Here is a 22,785-nt window from a genome sequence, read left to right as displayed (position 1 = left end):
TTATTTATTTATTTATTTAAACACTAAGGTTTTTTTTTTTTTTTTTTAAGATTTTATTTATTTATTTGACAGAGATCCCAAGTAGGCAGAGAGGCAGGCAGAGAGAGAGGAGGAAGCAGGCCCCCTGATGAGCAGAGAGCCCGATGTGGGGCTCAATCCCAGGACCCTGGGATCATGACCTGAGCTGAAGGGAGAGGCTTTAACCCACTGAGCCACCCAGGCACCCCAAGAATACTTTTTTTTTAAAGATTTTATTTATTCATTCATTTATTTGACAGAGATCACAATCGGGCAGAGAGGCAGGCGGGGGTGGGGGGGGTGCTGAGCAGAGAGCCTGATGCGGGGCTCCATCCCAGGACCCTGGGATCATGACCTGAGCTGAAGACAGAGGCTTTAACCCACTGAACCACCCAGGTGCCCCCAAGAATACTTTCTTAATATGAAACCTTTAGTAGTCAAATTTCCCTCATACTCTAAAGTTTAAATTTTTTTTTTTTTTTTTAAGATTTCCTTTATTTGAGAGAGAGAGAGAGATCACAAGAAGGCAGAGAGGCTGGCTGGCAGAGGGGATGGGGGGAAGCAAGCTCCACGCTGAGCGGAGAGCCCAGTGTGGGGCTCTATCCCAGGACCCTGAGATCATGACCTGAGCAGAAGGCAGAGGCTTAAACTTTACCCACTGAGCCACCTAGGTGCCCCTAAGGTTTAAAAATTTGTATTTAATATTACCTTTTAAATTTGAATTAGAGGAGATCTGGGGTGGCACAGTTGGTTAAGTATCTGACTCTTGGTTTTGGCTTAGGTTGTGATCTCATGGTTGTGAGATTGAGCCCTGAGTTGATCTCTGCTCAGTGTGGAGTCTGCTTGAGATTCTTTCTTCCTCTGCCCCTCCCACTGGTGCTCTCTCTCTAAAATAAATAAATCTTTTTTTTTTTTTTAAAGATTTTATTTATTTATTTGACAGAGAGAGAGACAGCTACAGAGGGAACCACAGCCGGGGAGCAGGTGAAGAAGGTCCCCGATGTGGGACTTGATCCCAGGACCCTGTGATATAACCTGAGCCAAAGGCAGATGCCCAACTACTGAGCCATGCAGGTGCCCCTAAAATAAGTAAATGTTAAAAAAAAAAAAAAATTAAAATTAGAATTCAGATGAGGTCTGTAGTAGTTGGTGATTTTTATTTTATTTGATTTAAAGATTTTATTTATTTATTTGACAGAGATCACAAGTAGGCAGAGAGGCAGGCAGAGAGAGGAAGGGAAACAGGTTCCCTGCTGAGCAGAGAGCCCGATGCGGGGCTTGATCCCAGGATGCTGGGATCATGACCTAAGCCGAAGGCAGAGGCTTTAACCCACTGAGCCACCCAGGCGCCCCCCAGTGATTTTTTTTTTTTTTTTTTAAAGAACTTTAGACTTTTCTTTATAGATGGGTTTTCCTTTTTTTTTTTTTTTAAAGATTTTATTTATTTATTTGACAGAGCAAGAGAGCACAAGCAGGCAGAGCAGCAGAGGAAGAGGGAGAAGCAGGTTTCCCACTCAGCCGGGAGCCCAATGAGGGGCTTGATCCCAGGATCCTGGGATCATGACCTGGAGCCAAAGGCAGTTGCTTAACCAACTGAGCCTCCCAGGTTCCCCAAATATACTTTATTGATATATAATTTTTTATACAACATTATTGTATCAATTTTAAATATATGGTTTCATTCATTTTGATAAATGTAAGCACCACCACAATTGAATATTTCTAGCAACCACCATCCTTGTCACTGCTGATGTGCTTTTCTCTTTCCAACTTTATTGAGGTATAATTGACCTATAACATTGTATAAGTTTAAAGTGTATGATGTGATAATATGCATATATTGCAAAATGATTATCATAAGAACGTTAGTTAAAATATTCATCACCTCACTTAATTATTTTTTTGCTCTAGTGGCGAGAACATTTGAGATTTACTCTTAGTAATAACTTGCATATACACACACATATAGCGAAAGTATATAATACAGTATTATTTATTTTTTTTTAGTAATCTCTGCACCTAATGTGGGGCTGGAACTTAAGACCCGGAGATCAAGAGTTTCATGCTCTTCTGAGCCAGCTGGGTGCCCCATTCTTTTTTTTTTTTTTTTTTTTTTTTAATTTGTCAGAGAGAGAGAAGGAGAGAGAGTGAGCACAGGCAGACAGAGAGGCAGGCAGAGGCCGAGGGAGAAGCAGGCTCCCCGCCGAGCAAGGAGCCCGATGTGGGACTCGATCCCAGGATGCTGGGATCATGACCTGAGCCGAAGGCAGCTGCCTAACCAACTGAGCCACCCAGGCGTCCCTGGGTGCCCCATTCTTAATCATGGTCCTCATTCTGCCACCATGCTGTACAATAGATTACAAGAACTTATTCATCTTTTATTTAGAAGTTTGGACCCTTTGACGGTCATCTTGCCATTTCTCCCTCTCTCTGGCCCTTGGCAACCACTAGTCTACCCTCTTTTTCTGAGTTCTGCTTGTTTAGATTCCACATAATAAGTGAGATCAGACAGTATTTCTTTTTCTGTCTTATTTCACTTAGCATAATGCCTTTAGGGTCCATCCTTGGTGTGCCAAGTGGCAGGATTTTCTTCTTTTGTATGACTGAATAATCCATTATATTTATACCACATCTTCCTTGTTCGTTCATCAGCGGATGCTTAGGTTGCTTCCATTTCTTGGCTGTTGTGAATACTGCATTGAATATAGGGGTGCACATATCTCTCTGAGAAAATGATTAAATTTCCTTCGAATTATAAGTGGCACTGCCGGATCATATATGGTAGTCCTATTTTTGCGGAACTTCTTTACTGTTTTACTTCATGGCTGGATCAGTTTACATTTCCGTCCATACAACAAGGATTCCCTTTTCTCCACATCCTAACCAGCTATCCTCATGGCTGTTTAACAAATGTAAGGTGATAGCTTATTTTAGTTTTGATTTGCATTTCCCTGATTAATGATGTTGAGCATCTTTCACTTACCTGTTGGCAATATGTAGGTGTTTGGAAGAATGTTTGTTGAGATCCTTTACCCATTTTTCTTAAAGTGGGTTATTATTTTGTTGAGTTGTATGAGTTCCTTATATATTTTGGATATTAATCCTATATAAAGATGATTTGCGGATATTTTCTCCCATTCTTTAGGTTGTTATTTTTGCTGTGCAGATGTGCTTAGTTTGATGTAGTCCTACATGTCTATTTTTACTTCCGTTGCTTTTGCTTTTGGTGTCATATCCAAAAAAATCATTGCCAAGACCAATGTCAAGGAGCTTTTTTCCTAATTTCTTGATTTTTAGGTCTTAGTCAAATCTTTAATCCACTTGGAGTTAATTTTTGTGTGTGTAAGATAAAGTTCCAGTTTTATTCTTTTGCCTGTGACTATCTAGTTTTCCCAGCATCATGTATTGAGTATTCTTGGCTCTCTTGTCAAATATTAGTTGACCATATATACATGGGCTTGTTTCTGGCCTTTCCACTCTGTTCCTTTGGACTGTGTGTCTATTTTTATGCCAGCACAATACTGTTGTGATTATTACAGCTTTGTAATATAGTGGGTTTTTAAAAAAACTTATTTTCTTAAAGATTTTATTTATTTGTCAGAGATTGAGAGAGGGAGCACAAGTAGGGGAGTAGTAGGCAGAGGGAGAAGGAGGCTCCCCTCTTAGTGAGGAGCCGGATGCGGAACTTGATTCCAGGACCCTGGCATCGTGACCGAAACTGAAGGCAGATGCTTAACTGACTGAGCCACCTAGGCATCCCTGTAAATATAGTTTGAAATCAGGAAGTGTGATGCTTCCAGCTTTGTTCTGAGGATCGTGGTTTTATTTGAATTTCATAATTTTTATTTCTCTAAAAAAATCTTTTAGAGTTTTGAGGGATTGCATTGAATCTACACATGGCTATAGGTAGTATGGACATTATAACAATATTCTTTTGATTCGTGAACACAGTTCATTTCTGTCTTCATTTTCCTTCATCACTGTCTTATTGTTTTCAGTGTACAGATCTTTCACTTTGTTAGTTAAATTTATTCCTACAAATTTTATTGTTGTTGATGCTATCATAAGTGAGGTGTTTTCTCTATTTCTTCATTTTTTAAAAAACAGATTTTATTTGGCGGGGGTGGGGGGAATGGGGCACAAGCAGGGGGAGTGCCAGGCAGAGTTAGAGGGTGAGAGAGAAGCAGGCTTCCTGCTGAGCAGGGAATGTCGGGCTGGACCCCATGACCCTGGGGTCATGACCTGAACCAAAGGCAGATGCTTAACTGACTGAGCCACCCAGGCGCTCCTATTTTTTTCTTTTTTTCTTTAAGATTTATTTATCTGAGAGAGAGAGAGAGAGAGAAGAAGGGGTAGAGGGAGAGAATCTTCAAGTATTCACCCTGCTAAGTGTGGAGCCCTGTGTAGATTCAATGCAGTCCTTCACGGGCTGGATCTTCCAGCCCTGTGATCAGGACCTGAGCTGAAACCAAGAGTCAGATGCTTAACCAACTGTACCACCCAGGCAGCCCTATTTTTCTTAATGTAGCATCTATCACTGTCGGTTTTCCTCTTAGGACTTCTTTTGCTTCATTCCATCAGCTTTGGTATGTTGTATTTCCATTTTTGTTTGTCTCAAGATTGTTTTTCCCTCTTTTTATTTGCATTTATTTGCCCCAGAATTTACTTCAGGGCGGTAAGTTTTTGTTTCTTCAGTTTCTTCTGGAATATCTTTTTCTTATGTGTAGCCTCCTCTTCTGTTTTAGGAACAATCAGCTCTTTTTCAGTAAGAATCAGCTCAATGTGGCAAGGAGAGCTCTTGTACAGGTTGATCTGACCATGAGCCCTGTAAGTTCTACTCCACATCTTGGGTGCTTTGTTCACCTGGATGTGCTCAATGACCAGAGAATCGACATCTAAAGCCTTAAGTTCAGCATCACTCTCTGCATTTTTAAGCATGTGCAGGAAAAATTCAGCACACTTGGGCCACTGACTCTGTCCAGCCCCACTGTTTGGCCTGGGCACACCTGCCAACTCCACCACTATAGCGACAGAATGGTACACGTTGCTTCTGCAGGGTGACGTCTTTTAGCTACTTGGTGGCTTTCAGATGTGCATACCTTTGATGTCCTGGGCTGTTTCACATGTGTTCTTAAAGTGAACATGAAGATTTGAACCTCTTGATTTGCATGATTTTGTAGGGTTTTCTGGGTCAAGCGAATAGTGAACAGTTTTCAGAGGTCACTTCAGGCCGCTTAGGGAAAGAGGAGCTTGTCTCAAGATTTTTTTCTTTTCTTTTTTTAAGATTACTTATTTATTTATTTGCCAGACAGAGATCATAAGTAGGTGGTGGTGGGCAGGGTGGGGGGGGAAGCAGGCTCCCTGCTGAGCAGACAGCCCGATGTGGGGCTTGATCCCAGGACCCTGGGATCATGACCAGAGCTGAAGGCAGAGGCTTTAACCCGCTGAGCCACCCAGGTGCCCCTCAAGATTTTTTTAAGGAGGCTCCATGCCTCAACATGGGACTTGAACTCACAATCCAGAGATCAGGAATTGGATGCTTAACTGACTGAGCCACCCAGGTCCTGTGTCTCAAGATGTTTTTTGATTTCTCCTTTGATGATTTCTTTGACTCCTTGGTTGTTCAGAAGTGTGTTGTCTATATACACATATTTGTGAATTTTCCATCTTTCCTCCTCTTACTGATTTCTGTTTTACAGTGTTATGGTTGGAAAAGGTACTTAATATGATTTCAGTCTTTATAAATTTGCTAAGACTTGTTTTGTGACCTAACATGTAATCTGTCCTGGAAAATGTTCTCTGTGCACTTGAAGAGAATGTCTGTTCTCCTGCTGTGAGATGGAATGTTCTGTGTATGGCTGGTCCATTTATTCTTAAGTGTAGTTCAAGTCCAGTGTTTGTTTATTGATTTTCTCTCTGATCTATCCATTACTGAAAATGGAATATACAAGTCCCATGCTCTTATTGTAATGTTTTTATTTCTTTATTTAAATCTAGTGTTTGCTTAATATGTATTTAGGTGCTTGAGGCTTACATGAAACATCTTACAAATAATAGTCTGTGTTAAGTTAATAACTCTATTTCAACTGCATATAAAACCTCTTCCATAGGGCTCCTGGGTGGCTCATTTGTTAAGCATCTGCCTTTGGCTCAGATCATGGTTCCAGGGTCCTGGGATCAAGCCCTATGTCAGGCTCCCTGCTCAGCAGGAAGCCTGCTTCTCTCTCTCCCCCTCTTGTATTCCCTCTCTGTCTCTCTGTCAAATAAACAAAATTAAAAAACAAACCCCCCAAAACCCCCCAAACCTCTGCCCTTTTATTGCCATCCCCCAGTTTCATTTTTGATGCTACCATTTATCTTCTTCTTCTTCTTCTTCTTTTTTTTTTTTTTTTTTTTTTTTTTAAGATTTTGTTTATTTGAGTGGGAGAGAGCATAAGGGGGGTGAGGGGCAGAGGGAGAGGGAGAAGCAGACTCCCACTGAGCAGGAAGCCCAACGTGGGGCTAGATCCCTGGACCCTGAGATCATGACCTGAGCCAAAGGCAGATGCTGAACTGAACCACCCAGGGCCCCCATTTATATCTTTTTATATCCTGTATCCATTAGCAAATTGTAGCCTTTGTTCTTTTTAATAATTTTGTCCTTTAAGGCTTTTGCTAGAGTTAAGTGATTGACATACCACCATATTATAGTATTAGATTATTTCAAATTTGACCATACTCTTATTTTTATAAATGTGTTTTATATATATTTTAAGACTTTGTTTATTTGGGAGAGTGTGTGGGTGGGGTGGCAGGGACAAAGGGAGAGAGACAAGCAGACTGCAATAAGTGAGGTTCGATCCCATGACCCTGAGATCATGAGCCTTGCTGAAAGTGCTTTGACTGACTGAGCCAGCCAGGTGCCCCAAGTGTGTTTTGTATTTTCATGTACTAAATAGTATTTCATTTCATTTCATTTCATTTTGAAGAATTGTATTCAAGGCAGGTATACTGGTGGTGAGCGCTCTCAGATTTTTTTCTGGGAAAGTATTTATTTCTCCATTTCTGAGGGACATTTTTGCTGGGTAAAGTATTCTTGGTTGGCAGTTTCTTTCTCTCTTCCTTTCTTTGGCAGTTTTTTTCTTTCAGCATTTATTTAATGGATCATCCCATTCTCTCTGGGCTTATGTGAGGAATTTTTTTCTCTCTTTTTTTTTAAAGATTTTATTTCTTTATTAGCACAAGCAGGCAGAGTGGCAGGCAGAGGGAGAGGGAGAAGTAGGCTCCCTGCTGAGCAAGAGCCGGAAGCTGGCTAGATCGCAGGACACTGGAATCATGACCTGAGCTGAAGGCAGATGGTCAACCAGCTGAGACACCCAGGCACCCTAATTTTTTTCTCTTCCAGAGTTAGTTTTATTATAATATGTATTGGAGAGCTTTCTGAGTTGAAATTTTTTGCAGCTGTGAACTTCATGAACTCGAGTATCCAAATCTCTAATCACATTTGGGAAGTTGTCTGCTGCTACTTCTCTTTTAAATAAAATGCTGCCCCCCTTTCTCTTTCTTATGGGACTCCTCCAAAAATACATGGATATTTCTTTTAATTGTATCCTGTAGTTCCCTAGGCTTTCTTCAGTCTTTTTACTTTTGAATGTGTAATTTTCAAAATCAACCTGCTCTCTACAGATTGTTCCTTCTGCTTGATCATGTCTTCTGTTGTTGCATTTTATTGCATTTTTATTTCATTCATTGTGTTCTTCACATTGTGTTCTTCATTTTGTGTACTTCAGCTCCACAACTTCTCTTTGGTTCTTTTTGGGTCTTTTTAAAAAATTTGTCTTTTTTTTTAGAACTTCTCACTTTTTGTTTGTGTATTGGTTTTCTGATTTTGTTGAATTCTTTCTGTGTTTTCTTGTGGGTCACCAAGCTTCCTTAAAACAACTGTTTTGAATACCTTTTTTTTTTAAAGATTTTATTTATTTATTTGACAGAGATCACAAGTAGGCAGAGAGGCAGGCAGAGAGAGAGGAAGGGAAGCAGGCTCCCTGCCGAGCAGGCAGCCTGATGTGGGGCTCCATCCCAGGACCCTGGAATCATGACCTGAGCTGAAGGCAGAGGCTTTAACTCACTGAGCCATCCAGGCGCCCCAGAAATTAGAATTTTTGTATGTATGTTTGTATGCCTTTTCTTTCTTTCTTTCTTTCTTTCTTTCTTTCTTTCTCTCTCTCTCTCTCTCTCTCTTTCTTCCTTCCTTCCTTCCTTCCTTTCTTTCTTTCTTTCTTTTTTTAAAGATTTTATTTATTTGACAGAGATCACAAGTAGGCAGAGAGGCAGGCAGAGAGGAGGAAGCAGGCTCCCCGGTGAGCAGGGAGCCCGTGGGGCTTGATTCCAGAACCCTGGGATCATGACCTAAGCCGAAGGCAGAGGCTTTAACCCACTGAGCCACCCAGGTACCCCTGTATGCCTTTTTTTTTTTTTTTTTTTAAGATTTTATTTATTTGTCAGAGAGAGTGAGCACAGGCAGACTAAGAGTGGCAGGCAGAGACAGAGGGAGAAGCAGACTCCCCACTGAGCAAGGAGCCTGATGTGGGACTCGATCCCAGGATGCCGGGATCATGACCTGAGCCGAAAGCAGCCGCTTAACCAACTGAGCCACCCAGGCGTCCCCCCTGTATGCCTTTTCTTAATCCTGCAAAGCTAAGACGAGTTTGACAGTCTCTTGTTTGCTTTCTGTAGGGCAGTGCTGAATTGTCAAGTTTGTGTGCTTTCTCCCAGTTCTGAAGAGTCAGGATAGCTTTTTGTACTTGTTCACGCACTATCTATAGATGCTTGCTCTCTCTCTGCTCTTGTCGGGGGTGAACACAGGGAGCTAGCCACAGAGTGAGAGCATGTGTGGGTTAGGTGTGTGGAGAGTTGAGGCCGACCATTTACCAGCTGGCAGCATCCTCAAGACAAGGCAGCTTGTGGGTGGGCTTCCAAATGAAGTCCGCGTTGCAGTTAGTAGGTTCCACATCCCATTTTATATCTTCTGAGAGCCATGACGTTCTTTCAGCCACTCCCTGCCGTCATGTAGTGCCTCAGTATTCTGGGTGGGGTAAGAATGAAACGGGTCTCTTTGGCAGTGTCCCACACAACTAAGGAAGCTTGGTGCTCACTTACATGCTCTGATTTTCTCCCAAGGGAGAAATCACAGATTAAGGAAAATCTCTCCTGGCTCTATGCTGTGGGGACTGTGGGGAAAGCGTGTGGCAGGTGAAGTGAAACTTTATTTTACCCTTTTCAATGTGTTTAGTCTTGGATTTTTTTGTTTGTTTGTTTGGTTTTGCTCTAGTGGTGTGTTGGAACGTCTCCCCTGGACTCCCAGACTTCTGCAAAGGCACTGTGTCTACAGTGTTCTTTGGGAGGCAGATGGTAGAAAATTCCCATTTTAATGACCTCACTCTTGGCTGACATGCTTTATGCCATCCAGACTTAGATTTGTCTTTTGTATGGGTATATCATAATGGAAATAAACTTTATGTACTAATTGTATCAGGCATTTTTTCCACTTAACATATGGTTATAAGCTAATCCTTATTAATGTATCAGTAGTGTGTTGGTTTTTAATGCTGAATAGCATTCCTTGTGGAGATACACATGCATGCACATGCACTAACTCTCATATATATATAAATTGATCTACTTTTTGGACACTTAATTTTTTTCTAGTTTAAGGCTCTTTGAATAATTTGTTGTTTTGTTCATTGTATTTTTTGTATTTTGTGTTTTGTTTGGTGACCTGCCAGTACTATCCTTATAGATTCTAGCTGTTCTGCAGTTTGTAGTTACTGATGTCTCTTTAATTTTTTTAGTTTGTAATTCTTTTCTTTCTGTTTCCATTTTTAAGGATATAGTCTTAAGAGTCATTCTTCAGTCAGGATAGCTTGGTGGTCTTGCTTGAGTTGTTTTTTTAGGACTGATTTAATCTTTAAGTTCCTATCTTCCTTTTTTCCCTTGCTATTTGTTGAAGAAACTGCTGATTCCATGGATCATTTGGACAGAGATTTTTCAATCTGAATGTTGCTTATTGTATCCTTGTGTAATTATTTAATGTTTTTTAGTCTCTTCTATATCTATAATTTGATTATTAGATTTAGAGGCTTGATCAGATTCAGATTAGGTTTCTTGGCAAGAGTGTTTAATAAGATGTGTTGTAGTATTCCATCAGAGCACATAAGGTCACGTCGTGTGTTTTGTAATGCCAGCAACCATTGTTCTTTGTAGCGATGACTTCTTTAAAATGTTAACATTTGGTTTGTGACAAATTAGTCTTTTTTTTTTTTAGAATCATAAAATTATGTAATTAAAAATAATGTTTTTGCCTTTATTCACTTAACTTTAGGGAGATTATTTCATACCAGTTTATAAAGCACATCCTTGAGGTGCCTGGGTGGCTCAGTTAGTTAAGCATCTGCCTTTGGCTGAGGTCATGATCCCTGAGATGGGGCTCCAGAGCCCCATATCTGGCTCCCTGCTCAGCAGGGAGCCTGCTTCTTTCTCTCCCTCTGCCTGCTGCTTGCCGTGCTTGTGCTCTCTCTGTCAAATAATTAAATAAAATCTTAAAAAAAAAAAAAAAAACACATCCTTTTTTTTAAAACTTTTTTTCTTTTTCTGATGCATAGTTTTCCATTGCCATGATGGGTTGATGTTGTCCTGTATTGACAGACATTTAGATTTTTTCCAATCTTATGTTAATATGAACAGTGCCTTGTTGAAAACCTATGAAGGTTATTTTGGGGGAGGGAAAATGTGTAAGAAAAAGATGATTTAGGTGCTCCTGGGTGGCTCAGTCAGTTAAGCATCTGTGTTTGGCTCAAGTCATGAATCCAGGGTTCTGGGATTGAGTCTCAGGTCAGGCTTCTTGCTCAGTGGGGAGCCTCTTTCTCCCTCTCCCTCTGCCTGCCGCTCTCCCTGCTTGTGTTCTTTCTGTCAAATACATAACATCTTTTTAAAAAACAAGTGAGGGGCACCTGGGTGGCTCAGTTGGTTGATTGTCTGCCTTTGGCTTGGGTCATGATCCCGGGGTCCTGGGATCGAGTCCCACATTGGGCTCCCTGCTTAGCAGGGAGTGGGCTTCTCCTTCTGCCTACTGCTTCCTCAGTTTGTGTGCTCGCTCTCTTTGGTCTCTCTTTGGTCTCTCTTTCAAATAAGCAAATAAAATTGAAAAAAAAAAAAAGACTATCAGAGGTTCAATGTATTTTCAATTTTGATAAATATTGCCAATTTTTTTTCACTAATGTATAGAAAGTACTCATTTTCTCCTGAGTTTCAACTCTAGGTATTACTTAAGCTTTGCAAACCTGATAAGAGGAAAATAGCATTTCAGTTGTATGTTTGAACCATGTGTTTATCATTTTTCTTTTTTGGTCCATTCTTCTCATTTCTTTTCCACTAATCTTTGTTTGAGCTCAGAGAGATTACCCTGCAGAGGCTTCCTAGTTTGTCATTTCTTTGAAGTTTGCTCTTTTTTTGTCCTCAGTTTAAATGTTTTATATGATCTAATGGATCAGTTCAGAACACTTTAAGAATGCCAGTCTTTATTTCTACCATCTTCCATGTTGTCTCATACTTCAGTTGAGTCGAAAGGGTCCTAAACTATGTATTTAAAATTTTTTTCATCTCTTTATATATTTATCCATGTTTATTTCCTTCATTACCATTTTTTCCTTTTTGTTCCTGTTACTCCTTTGTCTTTTCTTTTGAGGTACCTTTTATTTTCTGTCTTGCATTACATTTACATACTGTCTTACTCTTACATTCAGACATGGCCTGCCAGTGATAAGCATACATATTTGTCCAAAGTTTTATTTCATCATTTGTCTTGAGGTAGGTTTACCTGGGTATAAAATTCTAGATTTGCCATCATTTTAACATTTTGCAGGTTTTATACTGTTCTTCTGATTAGAAGCCTGCCTCTCACACTTGATTATTGCTACACCAGCTAATGTCTTTTTTTCTTTGGAGCTTTATTTAAAATGACAAATTTCAAATATATACAGAAGTATAATACATAAGAATAAAAGATGTGAATACTTAAAAAGTTGTTTGACGATAGTTCAAATTCATAACTGTACCAATCCTCCTATAGTAGTTTGTACTTACTTTAGACATTTCACCCATCTGGGTTGGCCTCAGTGGCTAACCTGGGTGCTGGCGAGGATTCTGGATAGTAAAGTCCTGTTCTTTTGAGACTTTGCTGAGAATACCTTTCTTACGGGCTTCTATGAGCCCAGGAACTGGAATTCTCTGGATCTGAGATACATGAGGTTTAGAAATACATGAGGTTTTCTTCAGCACCTTTGGTCTGGTCAGTGGTCATGAATTTTTTTTCCTTAGGTGAGTTGTGAGATTGTATTTGAGAAGGTCATTTCCTTTGCCTGTGTAAGATCTTAGTCATAGCTACCAGTGGTTTCTCACTAGACTTCTGCATTATACCTCCCATCCTCTAATGTGTCCTTTTGGAATTGTGCTTGTCATACTATCCATTTCTCCTCCTCCTCCCCCTCCTCTTTTTTTTTTTTTTTTTTTTTTTTTCCTTTTAAAGTAGGTTTCATATCCAGGGTAGAGCACAATGAGGGGCTTAAACTCATGGCCCTGAGATCAAGACCTGAGCTGAGATCACCAGTCAGATGCTTAACTAACTGAACCACCCAGGCAACCCCATACTATTGATTTCTGATCTTGAAGTTTTTAATGAGCATTTCTTTTCATTTTTAAGATTTTTTTTTTTTTTTCTTTTGGTCAAAGAGAGGGAGAGAATGTACAAGGGGGAGCAGCAAGCACAGGGAGAGGCAGGCTTCTCACTTAGCAAGGAGCCCAGTGAGGGACTTGAACCCAGGACTCTGGGATCATGACCTGGAGCCAAAGGCAGATACTTAACTGACTGAGGAACCCAGGCATCCCAAGCATTTCCTTTTTTAACCTAAGTGGTGAGAACCATTTTCTTTTCATCCAGTACCTAGTCTTCTACCCTCTGCATTGTGTCAGGTGGCTACTTTGAGTTACATTCTGGCACCCTTGGATATTGACCAGCATTGATGTTTCCATTTCTACTTTGGTCTCTCCTATTGGGCTATATTTGGTGTTCTGTAGGTCTGTGTGGGCAGTTCTCCCACCTTGCTTGCTCTTTCCTGTCCTAGTGGTTGACCATTTAGGGTTGGAATACAGTTCCTCCTCTATAGGGAATGGTGGGAAGATTTCTGGATGATGCCTGCCTGCCTGCCTGCTTTTATGGTACCGTGGACTTTACCATTATTTGTAGAGACTAGTGGCTTCTTTTAAACTGCAGTCTGAGTTTCCCTGTCTTTTTTGTTTGTTTAATTAATAAAAATCTTTTTAGTTGTAAAAAAAAAAAATTTACCACCCATTTATTTATTTATTTATTTATTTATATTTTTTAGATTTTATATATTTATTTGACAGAGACACAGCAAGAGAGAGAGGGAACACAAGTAGGGGGAGTGGGAGAGGGAGAAGCAGGCTTCTCGCTAAGCAGGGAACCTGATACAGGGCTTGATCCCAGGATCCTGGGATCATGACCTGAGCTGAAGGCAGATGCTTAACGACTAAGCCACCCAGGCACTACAGTTACAATTTTGTGTCCTGCTACTTTATGGAATTCATTTATTCTAGCAGTTTTTTTGGTGGACCCTTTAGAGTTTCCTACATGTAAGATTATGTAATCTGTGAACAGTGGTAATTTTCCTTCTTCCTTTCCAATTCCTTTTTGGTTCTTTTTGCTCTGGCTAGTATTTCCAATACTACAGTTGAACAGAAGTTGGGAAAATTGTCTATTTTGTCTTGCTTCTCATTTTAGTAGAGCAGATTGCAGTCTTTAATCATTGAGTATGATGTTAGCTCTCTGGAGAGCTCTAGTTTGACCCTAGTAAAATAATCTTCCATCCCATTACTGGTTATGAAGTAGATACAATGAAATAAATTGGAAAGCTTGTGTTGGTGAGCTGTTAGGCTGCTAGGTAGGCCTTAGGTGGGGATAGGTGTCTGATTACACATAGGCTTTTTCCAGAATGTGTTCATTTGTGTTTTGTGTTTGGGAGATAGGATTGTTGCAACCAGTCAGATACCTGTGTTTTCAAGCTGGGAAAGGAGAACTGGCATTGTGTACTATGGTTTCTTCTTCCCTGTCTAGGTAGTTCACCCTTCAGGGTTGCATTATTGTTCCTTTTAGGTTTCTTTCTTTCTTTTTTTAATGGCTTAAGTGCATTTTCTTCATTTTTCTCTTAGAATCTTTCTACAAAAGAGCTAAGTTAAACACCAGGTTTCTGGCAAGAGGGTGAGAATCTTTTCTCAGAGCCCCCACCCCTTTCCTTGTTTTCCTATATTTGCTCTCTTTCCTGTCCCAGTGGTTGACCTATACCTTTGTTACAGTTCATGGGTTGGAGGACTTGGTGCAGAAATCTACAACCAAGAGTTTGTTTTCAGTGGTTTCCTTAACTCTTCCCCCAGTATATCTTATTCTGTCATGGATTTATTGTCAGGATCTTTTACCTGATGCTGTGTTTGGCTTTCAGGGTCTCAGGTGCTGTTACCTTGTTAATCTTGTTTGGCATGTACTTCTTTTATAAATGTACTTCCTTTTGCCTTTTTCCCAGATGTAACCATTCTCTTGGTGTAGATGTGTATCATTACAGTATATGTATTTATACTATGATGGTACATCAGTCCATAATAATATAGTTTGTGTGTGTGTTAAACATTAACAAATGGTATCAAACTGTATCCTTTTGCAACTTTTTCACTGATATTTTGGAATTTGAATATTAGCCATTTTGATACACAGATTCAGGTTTTTAAAATTTTTTAAAGATTTTATTTATTAGAGAGCATGAGCAGGGGAAGGGTCAGAGGTCAGAGAGAGAATCTTCAAGTAGACTCCCCACTAAGGATTAAGCCCTGACATGGGGCTCGATCCCAGGACTCTGAGATCATGACCTGAGGAGAAGTCAGATGCTTAACTGACTGAGCCGTCCAGGTCCCCCACTTATTTATTTATTTATTTATCATTTATTTATTAACAATATTATGTATAATATATTAAATAATATTGTTATATTTATATTATATTTATGTATTATATATAATAAATATATATCAAATAATAGTAAATAATATTTTAATTTATTTCTTAAAAAGACGGTATTTATTTATTTATTATTTATTTGACACAGAGAGAGAGAACACAAGTAGGCAGAACGGCAGGCAGAGAGAGAGGGAGGAGCAGGCTCTCCGCTGAGGAGGAAGCCTAATGCAGGGCTCGATCCCAGGACCCTGGGATCACGGCCTGAGCCAAAGACAGACACTTAATGACTGAGCTACCCAAGTGCCCCCCCTTTTATTTATTTTTAAAAAGATTTTATTTCTAAATAATCTCTACACACAACATAGGGCTTGAACTCACAACCCTGACATCAGGGTCATGATTTCTACCAACTGAGCCAGGCACTCTCAGTTTCAGTTTATTAAGTTAATTACCCCTTTAGTTTCTAGTAGGCAGTACTTTTCATTCATTTCAGTTTGGGTTCTTCTCCTCCTCTTCCTCTAAAACTAGTTTTTTTAATTAAAAAGAGTCCCTTTCTTCCAGTTAAAATTTTGACTTATATTTTTTGCAAACTGCCCAAGAATAAGGGATACATATGGTTAATACTTAAACTTTAGTTGCCAATCCTGAAATAGGTATAGTATGAATGCTTATAAGAAATAAGTTCTGGGGGGGGCGCCTGGGTGGCTCAGTGGGTTAAAGCCTCTGCCTTCAGCTCAGGTCATGGTCTCAGGGTCCTGGGATCGAGCTCCACATCGGGCTCTCTGCTCAGCAGGGAGCCTGCTTCCTCCCTCTCTCTCTGCCTGCCTCTCTGCCTCCTTGTGATCTCTCTGTCAAATAAATAAATAAAATTAAAAAAAAAAAAAGAAACAAGTTCTGGGGTGCCTGGCTGGCTCAGTTGGTATAGTATGTGACCCTTGATCTTGGGGTTGTGAGTTTTAGCTCCACATTGAGTGTAGAGATGACTTAAAACATCAAATAAAACTAAGGAAAAAAAGAAGTTCTGGATAATGGACCTTATTCCTTTTTTTGTTTAAATTTTTAATTTTAGTTTTTAAAATATTTTTTATTTTTAACTTCTTTATTTTAGGGAGAGTGTGCTCCAGAGAGGGTGTGTGTGTCTGGGAGGGGCAGAGGTGGAGGGAGAGTGAATCTCAAGCAGATTCCCTGCTAAATGTGGAGCCTGACTTGGGCCTTGATCCGATGACCCTGATAAAATGACCTGAGCAGAAATCAAGAGTCAGTTGCTTAACTGACTGAGCCACCTGGGCACCCCAGGATTTTTTATTTTATTTACTTATTTTTGTTTAAATTCAGTTAATTTTTTAAAAAAGATTTTTATTTTTATTTGACAGAGACAGCGAGAGAGGGAATGCAAGCAGGGGGAGTGGGAGAAGGAGAAGCAGGCTTCCTGCTGAGCAGGGAGCCCCATATGGGGCTCAGTTGTAGGACCCTGGGATCATGACCTGAGCCGAAGGCAGACGCTTAAATGACTGAGCCACCCAGGTGCTCCTAAATTCAGTTAATTAATATAGTGTATTATTGGTTTCACAGGTAAAGTTTAGTGATTCATCAGTTGTGTATAATACCCAGTGCTCATTACATCGTGCCCCCCTTAATGTCCATCACCCAGTTACCCCATCTCCCCCACTCCCCTCCCCTGTAGCAGTCCTTAGTTTGTATCCTGTAGTTAAGGGTCTCTTATGGTTTGTCCCCCTCTCTCTGGTTTTGTCTTACTTTATTTTTCCCTCCCTTCCCCTATGATCATCTGTGTGGTTTTTTCCCCTTAGATTCCACATCTGAGCAAAATCATATAATTGTCTTTCTCTGATTGACTTATTTTGCTTAGCATAATACCCTTTAGTTCCATCTATGACATTACAAATGGTAAGTTTTTTTTTTTTTTTTAATGACTGAGGAATATTTCATTTTGTGTATGTGTGTGTAACCATACACATATATACAACATCTTCTTTATCCATTCACCTGTCGATTGACATCTTGGGTTCTTTCCATAGTTTGGCTATGGTGGACATTGCTGCTGTAAACATTGGGGTTCAGGTGTCCCTTCTGATCACTATGTTTGTATCCTTCAGGTAAATACTTAGTAGTGCAATTGCTAGATTATAGGGTAGCTCTATTTTTAACTTTTTCAAGATTTTTATTTTTAAGTAATTTGTATACCCAATATGGGGCTCCAACTCACAATGCAAGATCAAGAGTCACATACTCCACCTACTGAGCAGATTGAGCGTCAGACTCTTGATTTCAGCTTGGGTTATGATCTCAGGGTCATGAGATGGAGCCCTGTCCTGCTCTGTGCTCAGTGCGGAGTCTGCTTCTCCGTCCCTCTTCCTGTTCTCCTCCCCTGTTCATATGTATGTGCATGTTCTCTCTCTCTAAAATAGATAAAATCTTTAAAAAAAAAAAAGTCTAAAAAAAAAATAGAATGGAGTTGGCAAACTGTGGCCCAGTGTACCAGATCATTCAGCTGCTTGTTTTTAACGTGGCTATGGTCGTTTGTTCACACGTTGTGTGTGGTTCCTTTCAAGATACCATGGCACAGCTATCCAGGTGTAGAAAGAGACTCTATGGCCTTCTAAGCCTAAAGTATTTACTTTCTGTCCCATTAACGAAAAATTTGCTGACCAGATCTTGTACAGTGAAACATTTTACATTAGAAGACTTCCTTGGACCACCTGTAGTTTTTGAAAACTTTTCCTTTCTGAATTTAACTTTCGATTCCTTTCCTAGTAGTATATACTGTATATGAAATGCCAGGATGTCAGTCAAGCTCCAGTCAGGGCTTTGAAAGGGAATTTAGTAATAGAAGTATTTACACAAATGTTGGAGGTAAAAAACAAGTGGAACCTGGACAACACCCAGAGATGATGATGATGACAGCTATGATAACGGAGGAACAGCCAGTCTCCCCAAAGGCTAGGGAAATAAAGGAAAAAGGGTTGTCAGAATCTAAGAATCACTTGCAATCACTTGGAGGTGGGCCCTGTGAAGAAGCTAGGACTTAAAGGAAGGAATGCTGTCTGGCTACTGCTGGTACCTCTGAGAGGAGTACCATGAGATTGGTTTTTGGATGCTGCCACTTGGAATCTGCAGTTGCTGAGTGATGCTTTCATATACAGAGAGTGAACATGTCTTTGGTCTCCTCCTGCCTTCTAGTCTTCTAGTGCTGTGTAGACAGTGGAGGAGCATCTTAAGAAGCCAGATGGAAATGAAAAATGTAGTTTGCAGCGTTCCAGCCCCAGCATCACAAAGTTTAGAACAGAAGGGGGGATTTGAAGTAGAGAGACAGCACTAGAATAACTGGGAGGAAAGTGTCTTCTCTCTTGCTCCCCCAGTACATCTGTTAAAAAATCTGAAATATTTGCATTTAGTCTAGACTTCTTTTTTTTTTTTTTAAAGTATTGGCTTTAATACTGGTTTAGTATTATTTATTCCTAATATTAAAAAGTGTTTTTTCTACTTTATTTCAGTATCAGATATAGAAGGTGGTGATGGACTGCAGCTCAGAAAGGAACATACTCTCAAAATATTTGCTTATATCAATTCCTGGACACAGAGGTATGCATCTTTAAGTACTTTAAAGATTAACTTTTTGAGTTGTACTTTAAATTGACATGGTTTGTCATGAAATTTCCCTTTTAGAATGTTGGGTTGTAAACCTATAGTCAATAAATGACAGTTCATCAGTATTTATTAAACCTTCCTTTCTTAATCATGAGGCCACTCATGGTTTTGTTTTTTAAAACAATAAAAGTTTCTTTAACTCTTATTATTTGGAAATAGGGGAGTGAATGAAATTCTAAAAATTATTTTGAGAGATTGAGGAATTTTTAATGGCATAACTAGAGACATTAAACTTAATCCATTAAAAAAATTAGTTTTGTGGTGATGGACACTTTGACCCTTCTGGAAGCCATTTGTTATTCCATTTGCATAATACATGGGTATATTAGACCAGTTTTTAAGAAATACATATATTGTGGGGTGCCTGGGCATCTCTGTTAAGTGTCTGCCTTGGGCTCAGGTCATGATCCCAGGGTCCTTGGATCAAGCCCGCATCCTGCTCCTTGCTCAGCTCCCGCTGAGAAGCCTCCTTCTCCCTCTCCTACTCCCCCTGCTTGTGGGTCCCTCTCTTGCTGTGTCTCTCTCTGTCAAATAAATAAAATCTTAAAAAAAAAAATGCATATGTTGAGAATATAAAGAATAAAACTTGAGGGAACACGGTAATTAATATAATCAGAATTTGCAAGTTCCTGTTCCCTTAACATGATTTTAGCTGGGCCTAGCTAAATATTCTCTTTTGCTTGTGTGCCTATCTCGTTTATTAGTCTTCTAAAAATTTTATGGGTAAAGAATGTTTGAAGGTTTGTGTGCAATGATCAGTGAACATGTTAAGTGCAGCTAAAATAAATAAATGTCCTGAGGCCCGCAGTCTAGCTGATCATAGAGTTTATCTTCAAATCTCATTTGTTCTACAGTAATATCCCTTTTCCTTATGTTTTCTCCTCCTTTGTTGATAAAGATGATACACATATTTGTTCTACAAAAGATTGTAGATTTTTTACATGCTATCATTATCGGCATCTCTTTTCTGAGTCTCAGCCAGCTGAATTACTTTTAGCTAAGTTTAGAAATGAGAGTGGTTCCTCTGTTCCTTTCATTATGGGTAGAGTAGTGATTGGACATTTCATAATACTAATGTTAATGATTTAAAATTAGCTTCAGGGATGCTTGGGTGGCTCAGTCACTTGAGCATCTGCCTTCAGCTCAGGTTGCAATCCCAGGACCCTGGGATCAAGTCCCACTTTGGGCTCCCTGCTCGGGGGCGGGGAGCCTGCTTCTCCCTCTGCCTATACTCACTTGGCTGGCTGGCTCTCACAAATAAAATCTAAAAAAAAAAAAATTAAAATAAAATTAACATCAGTATCGAAAGGATTTGCTGAGAAATGTTGCATTTGAGTCATAATTTTGGATTTATTTACTGTAACTGTAGCTAGGTAGCAACATGTTATGCCACTAAATAAAATGAAATCCAGGGAAATGATGCAGTTTTTTTAATGTCTCACCCCCTAGTTATTGGTTGGTGCTGGGTAGGGGTTCCATATTCCCATTCCTAGTCCACTTTTATCATTGATACATACTCTTAATCCTTGTATCAGGAATTTTTAACCTGAATGGGAGTGAAATTACAAAGTAAATATTGATAAGTACCATTTTAGGCCTAATTTGTAGGTTTCATCAGAATGTCAAAGAATGTTTGCCCCCAAAATAGGAGATCCTCTTAATTTTATCTATTGTTGCTGTAGAGTATAGTGGTTCAGTATGGCTGTCGAGCCAGAGTGATGTGGCTTTGAGTCCTGCTTCATCACCTGTTAGATAATTATGACAGACTAGTTATCTTCTAAGTTTTTACTTCATTTGTGAAATGAGAATAATAATAACGTTACTACTATTTTAGATTGTGAAAAGACCAAGTGCTTACTTAGCACAGTACCTGACAGAAGACCCTAATAAACACCTGTTTTAATTAAAATTGTTAAAATTTATTTTGGAAAATAGTATACATGTTGAAGGTTATGTAAGCTAAAGTGTGAAAAGCTGGACTAAAACACAATATGTAACCTTTATCATTTTATTCACATGTCAATAAGTATGAGCAATTTTTAACTGGTAGTAAAAAAGCACCCAAAAGTAGAATGTTACACTGTTCATTGTTCATACTGAAGACGAGACAAGTGACAATAAAATACCCAGGTGACTCACAGTGTTTTGTGATTAAAAAAAAAAAATTTCGTCTAGGGGTGCCTGGGTCGCTCAGTTGGTTAAGCATCTGCCTTTAGCTGGGGTCATAATGCTAGCATCCTGGGATTGAGCCCTGCATCAGGCTCCCTGCTCTTCGGGGACCCTGCTTGTCCCTCTCCCTGCCACTCCCTTTGATTGTGTGCGCGCGCTCTTTATCTCTCCCTGTCAAAAATCTTAAATATATATATACATATATATATATTTTTTTCTTTGTTTATTCTCCCCTCCTCTCATGTCTCCGACCTCCCTCAGTTTCTTTCTTGGGCATCAGAAAATACTGTTGCCTAGATTAAGATGGTAGTTTTTGTAGGTGATAACCAGCAACTAATAAGGCATGGTTAATCTTCAAAAGAGATTGTTAACTTAGGGCCCATGACTATCGAGGTCCATAAATATATCTTAGCATACTGATGAACCCATGACATTTCATACAAAATGTTCTCAAAGGTTTTCTGGGAGAAAAATGTTAATAGTTTTCATTAGCTTATTAGTGGTTAAGAATCCTTAGTGTAATATATTGACTAAAAGATACGTAAAAGAGCATATTCACTTAAAATAGTATATTGATAATTTTTATAAACAACTGTATTAATACTTTATATTATTTTCCTCCTATTTAGGTATGTACTCACTGTAAAAATTCTTTGAGAAAATAAAGAGAATCGAAGTTTATTTATTTATTTTTAAAAAAGATTTTACTTATATGACAGAAGACAGCAAGAGAGGGAGCACAAGCAGAATGAGAGAGCCCCAGGCTCGATCCCAGGACCCAAGACTCTGGGATCATGACCTGAGCCAAAGGCAGCTGCCTAACAATTGGGCCACCCAGGCACCCCGAGAATCAAAGTTAAAAAAGAAAAAGAAAAAAAAAAAAAAAAAAGAAAAAGGCCGCAGTGCCTGGGTGGCTTAGTGGGTTAAAGCCTCTGCCTTCAGCTCAGGTCATGATCCCAGGGTTATGGGATCGAGCCCTGCAGCAGGCTCTCTGCTCAGCGAGGAGCTTGCCTCCCCCCCCCCTAATCTCTGCCTACTTGTGATCTCTCTCTCTCTCTGTTAAATAAATAAAATCTTAAAACAAAACAAAACAAAAAAAGGCATGCTACTACCCAGAGTAACAACTGATGATTTTTTTTTTTTTTTTGTATAGCCTTGGCATGAGGTTGTGAATCATAGTTTAAAATTTTGCAAAAATGTGAGTTTCCTACATCTGTGTTTTATAATCTGATTTTTCACACACAGTCAAGTATAAATAATCTCTTTATGTCATCAGATCTTATTTTTAATTGCTGTATAACAGTCTTGCAGCTGCTGTTCCTTTGTTCTGTCTGTAAGCTCAGGAACATTATGTGTTTGTTTAAAAGGTTATCATTTAAAAAAAAGGTTATCATTTTATTAAAATTGCAATTGGGACTGGAATGGGAGGAAAACTAATTCAAAGCGGAGAGAGAAGATTAAGAGAATAAATTGAAGAATACAAGTTAATAAAAGAGCATATAAAGGTCTGAAAGTAATATGGATGATAAAAGCATTGAATAACTTTGTTTGTTTTGGACTTGTTAAATTTTACCACAAAACAGGCTTAGGTTTCTGTCTTGTAAATTCCTCTTTTCTTACCAGGTATTTTAAGGCCTTTGGTTGTCTTCTGCCATTCTTCTTTTTAGTTTTATTTCATGATTTATTTTCTAAAAGAGAATTCTTTTAGATCCCTGCCTGAGCCGTAGGCAGACACTTAATGACTGAGCCACCCGGGCGCCCCAAACTTATATTTTTTTTAAGTTAACTCTACATCAGATGTGGGGCTTGAACTCATGATCCCAAGGTTAGAAGAGTAACATACTTTGTTGACTGAGACAGCCAGGTGCCTCAGT

At 39.3% G+C, this 22,785-nt stretch overlaps 1 protein-coding gene and 1 pseudogene across 3 annotated transcripts in view; one reads left to right on the top strand and one right to left on the bottom strand.

Moving 5' to 3' along the window:
* Positions 1 to 22,785, top strand: part of LOC111147962 (ubiquitin specific peptidase 34) — a 244,462-nt gene that overhangs the window by 23,099 nt on the left and 198,578 nt on the right. For all 3 annotated transcript variants that reach the window (XM_022504268.1, XM_022504269.1, XM_022504267.1), the window contains exon 2: positions 18,589 to 18,676. In XM_022504268.1, coding sequence (XP_022359976.1) covers positions 18,589 to 18,676 — 88 coding nt within the window. The remainder of the gene's footprint in view (positions 1 to 18,588; positions 18,677 to 22,785) is intronic.
* Positions 4,681 to 5,238, bottom strand: LOC111147905 (annotated as a pseudogene).

This window comes from Enhydra lutris, unplaced genomic scaffold (genome assembly GCF_002288905.1).
Source record: "Enhydra lutris kenyoni isolate GAN:26980312 unplaced genomic scaffold, ASM228890v2 scaffoldscaffold18, whole genome shotgun sequence".
NCBI lineage: Eukaryota > Metazoa > Chordata > Mammalia > Carnivora > Mustelidae > Enhydra > Enhydra lutris.
This window is presented reverse-complemented; position numbering and strand designations above follow the sequence as displayed.